Raw genomic sequence first — 14,653 nt, 5'->3', positions numbered from 1 at the left:
CCAATCCCCCACACCTTAAAAAAAAAAAAAAGCAACAGAGCCTATTTGTAGCCGCATAAAAATCGGACCAATGAGAGAACAGTTTGCTCGTGCGTGGCGTTTGTTTACAAGATAAAAAACACAAAAAAGACAAAAAATCTTCCTGCACCGTGCCTTCGAAAAGGTAACTGACATACACCAGAAGATTGGCCAGATTAGCCACATCTGTAGACTCGTCTACTTGCAGAGAGTAAAACTCATTCTTCTTCACGCGACCGACTAATGTAGCCAGGATGTCTTCGGACAAAGCATTAATGCGGCGCGACAGTGTTGTTGGACACTGGGATCATGTCCAACTATGTTGCTTCTCTCTCTCCAATCATACATTCCACCATCTCTTTGGCAGCTGGCAAGCACACGTCTTCGGCGATTGTGTGAGGTAGCCCCTTTCTTGCTATTCTGTAACTGACCAGATATGAAGCCCGGAGTGCTTTTTTTGTAGACCCAACACATGAATGAGACTGCAGTTGTTTTGGGCTGTTTTGTAACTCCTCCAATTTTGATATAAAAAAAATGTAAGGGGCTTTTGACTTGCACTGGTCCCTTCCTCCTTTTCGGTCTCCTCCGTCTCATCTTTCTCTGACTCCCATTCGATTTCTTTTCCCGGTCTCCCCCCAATGCACCTCTCTGTTTCTCTTGCCTCCGATTCCTCTCTCGCTCTCTGTCCCTCTCCTCTTTTATGACTGATAGCTTCAGATGTTCCATCTGACAGTTTCCCCGATTTCAGCCAGTTTAGCATATTTGCATGAATGTTGCTGAATGAATGAAGTTAGGCTAGCTAGTGTGTACGTAAAAGACAGTCTGGCGGCAGGAGCTGAAGTGCATTTTTTTATTAAATTGTAAGTTTTTAATTTTAAATTGAAATCTTACAAAGGTAATTTTTATAATTCATGTTTTTATTTTGTGAAAAATCCCACTTAAATTATTTTAAATTATATTTTATATTAATTTATTACACCATTAGACCACCATTACATTTTTCCTCTCGCGCACCCCCTAGAGGCAGCTTTGGGAATCCCTGCTTTAAATGGCTCATTTGAGTGAAAATAATTACTGTAGTTCTACTAGCTTTAGTCCTGTTAAGATCTCAACAATGGCTCCAGATTGAGGGGTTATTGACCGATTTAGCAACTTAATCTTAAATGACTTCTGTTGTGATCTGCCACTGTATAGAAAATAAAATGAAACAAAATGATCTTGACCTTCAAGGGGGGGCGTTGGGGGGCGGGGCGCCCCTCTAATATAATGGTAGGGTAAACACTGTTTATAATATATAATAAAGATGAATTCTTCTGTGTTCCACAGTGACCAAATGAAACTGGACTACCCAATCAGAGAACACAAATACTCACCCAGATGAGAGAAGTTTAAGCCATCGCTGAGTGCTCCAACCAACATGAAGATTTGTGTGTTAAAGGTGAAGTAGTGTGAGTGTGAGCGAGGAGTGATGGTGTACACCATGTCTGAGGACATGATGAACTGCACCATCAGGCATGAAATCCACCAGTACCTCTTCTCCTGTGTGTATATACTTGTACTATTGGTAAGTTTGTGTACATCTTCAATACCTGCACAAAACTGTTTAGGTGTCTGAATTATTTATAAAGTGAGTAATAAGTAATTAGAAAAGTTTTTCCCCCCAAATTGAGGTCAGTGTGACACAGGAAACTGTCATGTCTCAAGGTCTAGAAAGCCTAGTTCCTCCTTGAAATCACATCATTGCAGCAATGACACAAAAGCTCAGTTAATGTGTGCAAATTGCAGCTGTTTTATGTTTTATTGTGTTAGCACTGTAATGGAGACATGTCAACGGTGCACCCATCTGTGTCCTGTAGTGTAGATTACTCTGTGATTTGGTTACGAAGCGGTGCCTATTGAACCTTAGGGGAAAATCAAAGTGGTATTTTCATAATTGTTATCCAGCAGCTGGTTGCATCTTCAAATTATTAATATTAGTATTAATGTGAATGACATGGGGGATATCTGTGGACTCACTTTGGAGATACAACCTGCTGCTGGTAAAGAATTTACATTGTCTTTTTCCACTAAAGGTTTGCATTGTGTGACTGAATCCCGGAGTTATGTGCTTTGGTCACACATGGGTTTCTAGGGTGTACAGTTTTTAAAAAACAGCTCAAAACCCACCTTTTTAGGCTGGCGTTTGAGTAAAAACCCATGTCCTAGACCTGCTCTTAAAATATGTTTTAAATTTTAATTTTATTTAAAAAATTTAAATTTAAAATTTTTCTCTGTGTATGTAATTTATTGACCATAGGGTCACATTGTGTTTTTTATGCTTTTAAACTTCTGCTCTGTTAAGCACTTTGTGATGTTATGTCTGTGAAAAGCGCTCTATAAATAAATTTCATTCAATTTCATACAGTGACGCTCTCCCAATGTGTGCTGGGTTTATACCTCTGCGGCAACTCTGCAAAGAATACACAAGGAGAGAAAGTGGATGGATGGATAGATGGAGTTGTGACAGCAAATCTGAGCCAAAACTTGTTTAGAAAATTTGCCATTTTGCAACAGGCATGTTTTATAACATGCATCCAGCTATTCATAGCTGCTGCCACTCTCTGCTGTGGGGCCTCCACCCTAATGTCCACCCTCCACCCTAATGTCACCAAGAGCCCTAAACTACACTCTTCTGCCAGTCCAGAATCCTTCGGAATCCCTTCCATATTGGAGGATTCTGTACGTCACGATTTACTGCAATGTCAATATTCACTGTCAAATGACCCATTATGTAGCGAGGTGTGGAGGTCGGGTTGGCGGATGGGCGTGAGTTCTGCTCTCATGCAGAAGACAGTTTGTGTTCTGTCAGATCTTACAGAGCTGTAATTAACGTTTGCCTTTTTAGAAACCAAAACCGCAACGAACCTGCCATAACCATGCTCTTTGCCTTTACTTAAACTATACTACTCCTTAACTGTGTTTTGTTTCCCTGACCATACCAAAGTTCCCATGTGCAGATGTTTTACAAAGAGAGCATTTAAAAAATGTAGGCATTCAAAATAAAAATGGTTGAACAGTGAATATGGATCATATAGGCTGTTGAACATAATCCAGGGTTTTGTTGAATCATCCAATGTGGACGTTCTAAATATGTGTTTTTAGTAATCAAGTAACGAAAAAAGCTGCCTGGTGTCAGAATAATCGCATTAAATGATCTTCTTGATTCTAGGTTGGCGTTCCCTCCAACCTGTACTCTTTGTACCACGCTGCCCTGCAGCTGAAGCAGAAGAATGAGCTGGGAGTTTATTTAATGAACCTCACCGTGTCTGATCTGTTATACCTGGCATCGTTACCACTGTGGCTTCAGTATTTCTTTCAGGTAGAGTACAACCTACAAAAATTTCGAAATAAAATATGTAATTTGTGTTGTGATTTTTCACATTACATTATAGGCAGGTTATTACATGGACTTGGACTTCTATGGACTTTTTTATGCAGCTCCTAATATCTGAACAAAAATGTGTGTGAACACACATTGTAGACTTATTTGGATATTTGTTCATTGTAGAATGTGCTGTCAGTCTAATTATACCTTTAATTTTTATTTGTCCAGCTCCATCTGCTTTTAACCAAGTGTTACCTACCTGTTGTCTCGTAAACCGAGCTAGTCTACTCATGTATGTGTGTTGCTGTTTCAGGATGATGACTGGAGTCATAGGGAGTGGTTGTGTCAGCTCTGCGGCTTCCTGCTCTATGAGAACATCTACATCAGCATTGGTTTCCTGTGCTGTATCAGCCTGGATCGATACCTGGCTGTGGTCCATCCTTTAAGGTAATTTATAACAGCAGGTCACCGCCACTGTTACCTTTTCATAATATAAGATTTGTAATATATGAGCTTTAATTTAACGCCAATTACCAGTTTTCTCCTTTCTGTCCCTGTTCTGTCTCCAGGTTCACCTCTCTCCGCTCTATGAGTGCAGCGTGGCTTGTCAGCGTTGTCATCTGGCTGAAAGAGATCGCCGTCGGTGTGGTTTTCTTCCGCCATACAGAACTGAGCAAAGACCGCAAGAACCAATCAGTGTGCTTCGAGCACTACCCCATGCAGCCGTGGGAGTATCCCATCAACTATTACCGCTTCATTATTGGTTTCATGTTCCCGCTGGCTATTCTATCGGTATGATAGCCGTTTTACTACAATAATAATCTAATTTTAAAAGATTTTGATACTGTAGCACTTTACTGCATTTGATCACATTTGTGTTGATTTATTGATATTTTGAACACATATATTTTATGACAATGACCTTTTTGTGCCTGAAATCTTTGCTTTAGTATTGCTGTAGGAAGACACCCACACAGGTGTTTTCACTTATATTTCCTAATTAGACCTCTGTGTAGGACTAGGACTGTGTAGATCAACACGTTCTTACTCACAAGTCGTCAAATAACGACGCTTGGTCAGTGGCCTCACGCTTCAAACTACGACTTTTTACCACCATGGCGTCAGTTTTGAACGCGTCAGTTCCTTCTTGTTACGTGCATGGTGTCTTTTCAAAATAAACTTCAGTGTTCACAGGAAACATACAGTTTCCACTCGTTACATGCATACAGTGTCTTTTCAAAATAAACTTTTTTATGTTCATTTGGTTAGATTAAGGCAACACAACTACTTTTAAAACTGGTCTCGGAAAAGATTGGGGTTTGGGTTCAAATAAGTATGTTTGTTCCAGTAAGAAGTCCTTCTCCATTCATGGACGCCAGTGATGACAGTCGAGCCTCCCCAGGTGTATTTCGCCGGTCTGCTGCGGCAGGTTTCCACTGGGGCCGGGATCCCACCTCCGCCGGGTCGGCCGGCGCCAGGCCGCGGTTGTGGAGCTGTTTCCCTGCGAACGTGTTTGTTGAGTTGTAGATCCACTTGAGTCTCTCCAAAAGTTTTCAAATGCTACGGTGTCCTCAGGTTAGCGTATGCGTAGATCCAAACACCAACAGCTCACTTAAAATGAAACACATTCCCAGCCATACAATCAGAATCGTTTATTGCCATGGTATGTTGAACATACAAGGAATTTGACATGACGGGAGGTGCAGAACATTTAACAATCAACAACAATCAACAGTCAACAGTGCAAAGTAGAAACATATTAAATTTAGAGAAAATATAAAATAAGTAAAATATAGAATAAAGTGGAATATAAAATAAAATAGAATAGAGTGCACAAACGAACAGATAACAGGACTATAGACCGGTGGGAAATTGTCCTGGGGATGACAGAGTCAGTGGGGGTCCCGGGCTCTGTTAATGAGCCCGACTGCCGACGGGAAGAAACTGTTGATGTGTCGTGAGGTCTTGGTCCTGATGGACCTCAGCCTCCTACCAGATGGAAGGGGCACAAACTGTTTTTGTCCAGGGTGAGAGGGGTCAGCTACAATCCTTCTTGCTCGCCTCAGGGTTCTTAAAGTGAACAAGTCCTGGAGGGACGGCAGATTGCAGCCAATCACCCTCTCGGCAGAGCGAATGATGCGCTGCAGCCTGCCCTTGTCCTTGGCAGTGACTGCAGCGTATCAGACCGTGGTGGAGGAGTGTGCAACGGAGTGGCGGGCCGTGCATTTTATACCTGGGCCTTCACTGCTGTCCTGCAGCTGAAACACAGCTACGGTTATTATTTGTTTCGTGTAAAAATGAAGCCAACACCTATAGATACACTATCTGCCGAGAGTGCGTCTCCTCTCTGCTCTGACAGCAGCGCGAGGCTTCAGTGGGCGGCGGAGGAGGGACTTTTAAATGCGTTTGTTTTTACATCTGCAGTAGCTTTAATATGCTTGTTTATATATTATTTAGTGCTGGGCAACGATTAAAATATTTAATCGCAATTAATCGCATGGAAACTGAGGAAGACAGTAGCTGTGCAATGACAAAATGAGAAAAATATTTTTATAAATTACAATACATGTAGTGTATCGAAAAATTATTAAATTATAAAATAGATGTAGCTTTGTGATTCTGTTTAGGCCAGCAGAGAAGGCCTTGCAGGCCCTGACGGCCAGCCACTGGTGCAACGCTTCCCAGACGCTGTCAGCAAGAAATACCGTTCATACAAATCCTTTTCCTGGCTGAGTCAGGCTGCTAGCTGTGGGGTTGACTGACCAGTTCTTATGATGTCCAGATTTTCCTGAAATGTCCTTTCTTGAGAAAGGCGTTGTCAGTAACTCCGCCACTAAATCCGTTTCTCCTCCTTATTCAGCCATTGAGTGTTAAAAAAACAAAGCTAGGTAAAAAAAATAAAATCTACACCAAGCAAAACCCTAAAAAAATTATAATTTCTTCCATATCTTTCAATTTGAACTACTGAATACATGTAGTGTATTTAAGAAAATTATAAAATTATAAAATAGATATAACATTGTGATTCTGTTTAGGCCTGCAGAGAAGGCCTTGCAAGCCCTGATGGCCCACCACTGGTTAAACTACATTCTATTTCATCCTTACTGACCGCCAGAGGCAGTGCTTCACACTGGATATCTTCCGTCTCGCGCATGCGCAGGTCGAATATTTACATCAACAAAGTCACGTGTGACCTCGGATGACCCCCGTCGTCTATAAGTTCCGGTGTCATCCTGAGCTCAGTCCTTTTTCATCTTCTCGCTATGCAGGTTAGCTACCATGGTAGCATAAACAAGGATGTGTCTACGATCAAGACATATTAGAGCTTGTCGCTGTAGCCTTGTGACCACCGGTTGGAGTTGCGGTTCTCTCGCCCTCCAAAGGCTGCGACGAGCTGTCCCTCTTCGGAGGGAACGGTATGTTCGCCTTTTGGACATTGAGCCCCGGACTGGTGGATGCCCCTATCATCGGTCGTCACCAGTCTGATAAGGGCCACCTAAGTCGTGATGACAGCAATCGGTAAGATCGATTAACATTGTTTTCTACAACCGTTGTTTGTTCCACGGTTGGCAGAGCGCTTCCGCTCTAGTTAATCGAGTGGCGCGCTAACGAGAGCGTAGAATTACGCTGTCGGCCCGCCCTTCAGTGTTACGGCTATCACAGTTAGCAGAGTGTGCCTGCTCAGGCAAACTTGGTGAGACACTAGATCGGCATTGGCGTTGTGTCCATTGAGATTTAATCTTTACATCTGACGTAATTCGCAGTTAGCAGTGTCTTCACTCAGGCTAACTTGGTGAGATGCTAGCTGGGACTGCGTCCATCAACTTTGTAAACCTTACGGCCGTCACAGTTAACAGAGCGTCCCTGCTCAGGTTAACTCAGTGGGAAGCTAGCTAAACAAAGCTGATACTGGGTGCTGTGGCCATCAAATTTGTAGCCTTACGGCTGTCACAGTTAACAGAGCATCCCCGCTCAGGTTAACTCAGTGGGAAGCTAGCTAAACAAAGCTGATACTGGGGCTGTGGCCATCAACTTTGTAGCATTACAACTATCACAGTTAGCAGAGTGTGCTTGCTCAGGCTAACTCGGTGAATGCTAGTTATACTAAATCAACATTGAGGTTGTGCCCATTGATGCTTTTACGCATTACGGCTGTCCCAGCTGGCAGTGGCCTCACTCAGGCTAACCTGGTAGGACACTAACTAGACTAAGTTAATGCTGGATTGTGTCCATTGATTGCTGTAAACATTACGCCATATCAGTTAGCAGAGCGTTTCGCTCAGGCTAACTAGACTAAGCTAATACTCTGATTGTGTCCATTGATTGTTGTAAACAGTATGGCCATATCAGTAGCGGATATCAGTTAGCAGAGTGCCCTCGCTCAGGCTAACTGGTAGCACACCAAGAGTTACAGCAACTGTCCAAGTGAAGAGTGTCCTCGCTCCCCTCTCACTGTAAGGACTGTGTTCTTTTTTGTCCGTTTTTCACAGTAGCAGAGTGCTCTCGCTCAAGCTAACTGGTGGGACACCAATATCTGCAACAACTATCCTAGTGAAGAGAGTGTCCTCGCTCCCCTCTCACTATAAGGACTTTGCCTGACCTGTTTCCACAGTAGCAGAGTGCTCTCGCTCAGGCTAACTGGTGGGTCACCAATATCCGCAGCGGCTGGCCAAGTGAAGAGTGTCCGAAGGATCACTCTCCTCTGACTGCCCCCTGCCTGTTCTCTCAACATTCAGCAGAGCGCTCCCGCTCAGACTGATTTGGAATTCCGCATCAACTAGTGGGACAAGGGTTCCACCAGAATCGCGGCCATGTTAAACTCTCCCGGCTGTAGGACCTGTATAGCTCCTCTTCAGCCTGAGGACGGCCCTGACCTCTTGCCTTAGCCTCGAGCTTCTGAGGCAGGGCCTCGCGGAGAACCCAGGCAGGACCTGCGGCATCACGCCTTGAGCAGTAAGGTCTGCTAGGCTGGCCGAAGTGGAACACCTGATGCGTGAGGTCTACCTCCCCCTGTCAGGGCAGCTGAATCCAGCCCAACCTACCCTGGTCATTTGTATGGCGCGTGCACGCCTGGCATACACAGCAGCTGGAACATCCACCTGTGAGTGCCTTCTTCAGGCGCCTTCCCGCCCTCACCACCTTTTCTGTTCCTCCCTCCGAGAAATATCTGAGGGTGTTGCATGCATGCTGGAGACATCAGGGCTCTCTCCCGCCTTACATCAGACCATGTAGGAGGTGGCAAATCTGGCCTTGCACGTATGCCAGCCAGTTAGACGACTATTGCATCCATCATAGTTTCCCCTGAGGAGACTCTGAGGCCCGATGCCAGGTGCCCTCGACCCAATGTCGGGTCAAAGATGACGTGCTATGCCAGGGCTTATGACACAGCAGCGCTGTGCACCGTATCGACAACTCCCTCTCCCACCTCATGCTTTCCCTCGCAGATTCTCTGCAGCAGGCTACTTCGACGCTTCCGCTCAGTGATGCTTCATTGCAGGCATTTGCGCTCATGTCGAGGGAACTTGGACGTATGATGTCCACCCTGGTTCAGACTCGCCGCCAGGTTTGGCTGGCGCAGTCACCTCTATCTGAGACATGTAGGAGGACCCTCCGTACTGTCCCAGTGGAACCTGGTGAGCTGTTCGAGTCAGCTGCTATTCGGGCGCTTCAGCGAACTGTTAGAGCTAGCCAGACCAGGCAGCAGTTCTCTGGTCTTTGCAGGGACATGCCTGCACCCCCAGACCTAGGGGTCCCACTTTGGCCCCACAAGGCCGTTTTCTCAGCCTCCAGCTTACCCTAGTAGCCGCCACAGGCCTCGGCGTCCTGCTGAGAGGCCGGACCGCTACCTATACAACCCTACCTATGTCCCTCCACCATAGGTAGGGTTGTATGGGGGCCAGGAGATGTCTCCGGGCTGGCTGTCGGGGTTCTTTCTCCCAGCAGCAGATTTCCAAGGGAGAGTGGTTCACATCTATCGACGCCTATTCCCATGTTCCCATTCCCATCACCACAGGCAGTTTCTACATTTCGCCTTTTAAGGCCGCCACTTTCAGTCCTGGGTGCTTTCATTCTGACTCTCCCATCTCCCTGGGTGTTCACAAGGTGTGTTACTGCTGTCCTTTCCCCCTGCAATCACGGGGCGTGAACATACTGCCGTACTTAGACGACTGGCTGACCTAGGCGCCATCCCGGCTTCAGGCGCCACAGGACACTGCTCGCCTTCTCTCACGTGGCCCGGTGGGCCTCAAGGTGAACATGGAGAGGAGCTACCTGAGCCCTTCTCAGAGTATAACCTTCATTAGTGTGGCCCTATGAGGGCCTGTCTGTCGCCCCAGCATGTGGCCAACAGCCCCCACAACCTCTCCCTCTTCCGAGGGGGCAGACGGTTGCCCTACATCCTTTTCACCGACTATTGGGTGAACTGACAGCTGCCTCAACTGTCGTTCCCTTGGGTTTGCAGATGGCTGAACAGCCTTCACTTGGATGCCAAGTGGCACAGATACAGGGCAATAATATTATCAAGACAGTGCCTACTCACTATCCCCATGGAGGGAGTGCATATCTGGCAAACAGTGTCCCAGGAACCGAGCCCCAGGGGCTCGGTTCCATTCCACCAGGAGATGGTCACAACAGATACCTGCCTCTCAAGGTGGGGTGCAGTGTGACAGAACGGGACAGTTGTCTGCTGAAAGACCGCAGGGGCAGGTCCAGGTTCTAGAGCTCGCGCTCAAGCACTTCCTTCCATATTTGAAGGGAAAGCGTGTGCTTGTCCGGTGGACAGCACCTCTGCTGTGATTTCCCATAAACTATGGGGCACCAGATCTGCAGAAGTTGCTACGGGGATCACCGTGCCCTTCTGACTTGGGAGGCCCCTCGCCTGACCAGCCTGTGGGCAATGTACCCACCAGGAGAACGGAACAAGGTTGTGGTTTTCCTGTTCCATCACAAGCCTCCACCGTGAGAGTGCCGGCTGCATCCAGACGTGTCGACCCACTGCCCCCACTGGGTCTCCCTGACAGAGAGGACCAGCCCTCTGGGTCAAGATGCCCTGGCTCACACATGGCCAGAAGATCTTCTTTATGCCTTTCCACCATTCCCTCTGATTTTGCTTTAAGCTTGTCAGAGTTCTTCCCCGACAGGAGGGATTTCCTGTCGCAACTAGAAGGTCTGATTTGGCATTCCAATCCCTGCCGCCTTCAACTACCCATAGTTGAAGGCGGCAGGGATTGGAATGCCAAAGCAGACCTTCACGGGAGGGCCCGACCGGATGCTGAGTGGCTGCATAGAACCAGTCTGACTGACTATTCTGAATGCCAGTGTGCGGTCTACCTGCCTGCAGTACAACGAACAGGTGGAAGCTGTTCTGACTGGTGTGCGGCTTGGAACAAGGTCCCAGTACAGCGCCCCGTGCCTGCTGTACTGAGTTTCTACAGTCCCTCCTAGATAAGGGCCGGTCTCCCCTGCATGGGACCTACCCTTGGTACTGGACACCTTATGCTTGTCTCCTTTTGAACCCCTGGCACAGGCGGAGCCGAGATGGCTATCGGCAAAACGGTTTTCTCCTTGCCGTCAATTCCTTGCGCTCAATGTGGGGGCGAGCTGCATGCCCTGTCAGTGGAAGAATCATGTCTGAGGTGGAACTCAGATGGCTTGGGTGTCACTTTCTGGCCTAATGCAGTGTTTCTCCCAAGGGTGTGGATACGTTCACATATAAACCGGCCTATCCAGCTGTTGTGCCCAGTGTGGGCCCTCAGAGCTTATGTGGAAGCCACCGCCTACATACGCCTGCATAGTCAGTTATGGTGAGCCTAAGAAGGGCTGTGCTCCTTTTAAAAAAACAAAAAAAAACAGCACCTGTCCCACTGGATAGTGGAGGCCATTGCCGATACATACAAGGTGAGCGGCTGCGCTCGGCCATCCGGGGTGAAGGGTCACTACCAAGAGTGTCTCCACACCAAGGGCAAGCCTGAGAGGTGTGCCTGTGGAGGATATATGTGCTGCGGCCTCATGGGCATCACCGAGCACATTCACCAAACACTACAGAGTTAACTTTGCCACCCCTCACCCACTGGGGAGAGTTCTTTGGCCAATTTTCTCTGCCGGAGCTATACGAGGTAGTTACTGTGCTTCCTCGTGACTCTTTTGGTATAAGTCATCCAGTGTGAAGCACTGCCTCTGGCGGTCAGTAAGGATGAAATAGAACGAAAGTTACGAATGTAACTACGGTTCTATGAATCCTGGATGACCGCCAGAGTTCTTGGTCACTCGGAATCCCGTGAACTCGCGAGAAGATTCCATAGGACTGAGCTCAGGATGACACCGGAACTTATAGACGACGGGGGTCATCCGAGGTCACACGTGACTTTGTTGATATAAATATTCGACCTGCGCATGCGCGAGACGGAAGATATCCAGTGTGAAGCACTGCCTCTGGCGGTCATCCAGGATTCATAGAACCATAGTTACATTCGTAACTTTCGTTTTAGCATGTCACAGATAAATATTTCAATGGTTTCATTGTTAAAGTAAAACGTAACAAACGCAAGATTGTGGTCTAAATGGTCTTTGATAAACAAGCAACTGACTCCAGAGAATGTTAGGAAATGACCAAGTTGGTAGCTATTTGGCAAAGGTTAGGGGACACACTCTTGCTTTACTGCACAACATCTATTAGTAAATTACTTCTGTTTTTTCTGTCCAGATCAGCTACCTGTGTGTTCTCCGTGCCGTGGGTCGGAGTGCTGGGACTCAGCCGGATCAGAAGACGAGGATCAGGCAGTTAGTCAGCAGCACCGTCCTCATCTTCCTCGTCTGCTTCTCCCCTTACCACATCTTCCTGTTAGTACGCACCCTGCTGGAGCGAGACTGCACCTTTATTGCAGGTACAGTGCATTTTTTTGCAAAGTCATCCAGTGACTAAATGCCTTTACACACCAAGGGCGTCTTTTATTTGTACGATTAGTTCGTACGCCAATATACGTAGAAATCTTGTTTTTCCCGAACAAGGTTGGTTTTTCTGAGCTTTATCGCTGCAAATAAAGGCATCAACCAATCACGTTTTACAAAACGGACATATTTGAATGTACAATACAACAACACGGAGGCTCTGTAGTCTGAACCAAGACGGCAAACTTTATTACAGGGATTGGGACTGAAAATTCACTCAAAATGTTAAGTATTCGCTGTCCCATGCCATGGTCACGGACATACAGTAACTTCTGACATCAGAAATTAAAAAATAAAAACTCTATGACTACAGGCCGGTTTCTGGAATGGAGCCTTCGAGAACTTCCCGATGGCCAGTCCGTTCTTGGCTTACAGTAGCTTTAGGCAATAAAACAATTAAGCTCACAGCAGGGTCAGTGGGTACTTGTAGTACTTGTAGTAGTTGGTCCTCTGCTTGCGCAAATCCAAACCTTTTATTGAACAAGTGTTGCAGCTCTCACTGCAACAGAATGACACTCAACACAACAGTATGAATGAAGTTTTCAGGGGGAATATTCGCATTTTCGTGTAATTTATTCATCACGCCCTCAATGTGTTAAGACCCTACGATTGAAAACTTTTTTGTCTTAACCATGTGGCCTGTGTCGTTATTTTACAGAAATATTTAACTACTACCACCTGTCATTGTTGCTGACCACCCTGAACTGTGTGGCTGACCCCGCTCTCTACTGCTTCGTAAGCGAAAGTGCCCGCCGCGGCCTGTACAGAGCCATAGTCAGGCCTATTGTAAGGATACTATGCTGCTGCTGTCACCGTGGCAACGCCAACCCTGCCACTGATTCCCAGGAGGTCGCCACCGACGACAACAACGGTCATCCGACCGTGGTGCTGCTCACGCACACCAGCACACTCAACAACTTCAAAACAAACACTCCCACCAAAAACACAATTTTTATCACACAGACTGATGTAAAAACTATCATACCCTTAATTGTACAGAATAATGGACACTCTGACAAATGTGTAGACAGTGATGGAAAGCCCAGCTGTGTGATAGGCATTGAAGAGCTGAGCCAAGATACAGAGAGGACTCAAGAGACTGAACTCCAGCTAAAACAATCCAGTGAGCAGTCAGGAACCAAGCTAGTAGAGGTCTCAGAGCAGTGGGATTTAGACAACAAGACTGCCCGTAAAGACTCAATCTAGCAGTGGCCCTAAAGAGAGCCTGCTGCCAACTCAGCTGCGTTTACATCACCATCATCACCATCATCCAAAGGACAGAAAACATTTTCTTCTCTATCTGGAGTGACTTTACTGAGTTGTAATACAGCAGGATTTGCCTACAATGACGTCTTTGTTGCCTATGTAAATGCCCAGTTTACATTTCTCTGGTTTGTAGACATGGGAGCAAAATGGATGTGCAGTTTGAGATCAACAGAAGGTCTGAATGCATCAGGAGGTCACAATTATTGCCTTTTAATTAATTGTCCATTTAGGTACCTGTTGGGATCTAAAGGAGCGTGTTTGGGTTATCAGCATTTAAGAAACTGAATTCTTGACATCAATAGAATTATTGATGTATGTAACAATTATTAATGATTATTAATAAAACGGGGCACCACCCTGCGAACAGGGACCAATAACCAAACGATAAAACTAAGTCTCATAATTAGTAGTCACTCATAATGTCAATAGTCTGCGTATGACTATACATTCAGTGACAGTGAAGGTTTTTAAGTTCGAGCACAGGCTACTACATACAGTCTTATCAAATACATATGCACAAGTAATCACAGACGACTGCTCCTGAAAGTATAACAGAGTTTATTGAATCAAAATAATAAATGATCAAATCAATTAATATTGCAACCAACAAACGTTATCATACAATTTTATATGCCTAAACTAAAGAATGAATAAAATGGATGAGGGTGTATGTCTGTGTGTGTATGTGTATGTGTGTGTGTGGGTCTGTGGGTGAACAGGAAGGAGAGTCTTACAGCTACCGCTAAAAACTACAAAGATGGCGGCGTCGAGTGACGCGGGCCAAAAGGGGAGGGGCCTTAAGAACTACAGCTAGAAACTACAAAGATGGCGGAGTCGAGTGACTCGGACCAAAATGGCAGTTAGGCTGCTGTATGTAATCACGTGTGCCTGGGCAGCACGTGATGTGAGGCGATCGTTTCAACGGGGTTTCTCAGGTGTAGAGCTAGGAGCTGTGTGTGTTACGTGAGAGGAGGAAAGAGAAAAAAGGAGCGAGAACTCGAAGTGAATCACGCTTCGGCGTGCGATGTGGTAGGGAGCCTGAGTTTGCTGGCTCTATCA

The 14,653-nt window shown here is 46.1% G+C and overlaps 1 protein-coding gene across 1 annotated transcript; it reads left to right on the top strand.

Moving 5' to 3' along the window:
* Positions 1–1,498: 1,498 nt before the first annotated feature.
* gpr68 (G protein-coupled receptor 68) lies at positions 1,499–13,534 on the top strand (the record flags this gene model as incomplete). Its single annotated transcript, XM_079286086.1, has 6 exons — positions 1,499–1,582; positions 3,227–3,376; positions 3,696–3,829; positions 3,952–4,174; positions 12,084–12,264; positions 12,987–13,534. The coding sequence occupies 6 exons, from the start codon at positions 1,499–1,501 to the stop codon at positions 13,532–13,534; spliced, it is 1,320 nt and encodes a 439-aa protein (XP_079142212.1).
* Positions 13,535–14,653: the final 1,119 nt, after the last annotated feature.

This window comes from Melanostigma gelatinosum (assembly GCF_949748355.1).
Source record: "Melanostigma gelatinosum genome assembly, chromosome: 16".
Taxonomy (NCBI): domain Eukaryota; kingdom Metazoa; phylum Chordata; class Actinopteri; order Perciformes; family Zoarcidae; genus Melanostigma; species Melanostigma gelatinosum.
Note: the sequence above shows the minus strand (reverse complement) of the source record. Positions and strands in the feature narration are given on the sequence as shown.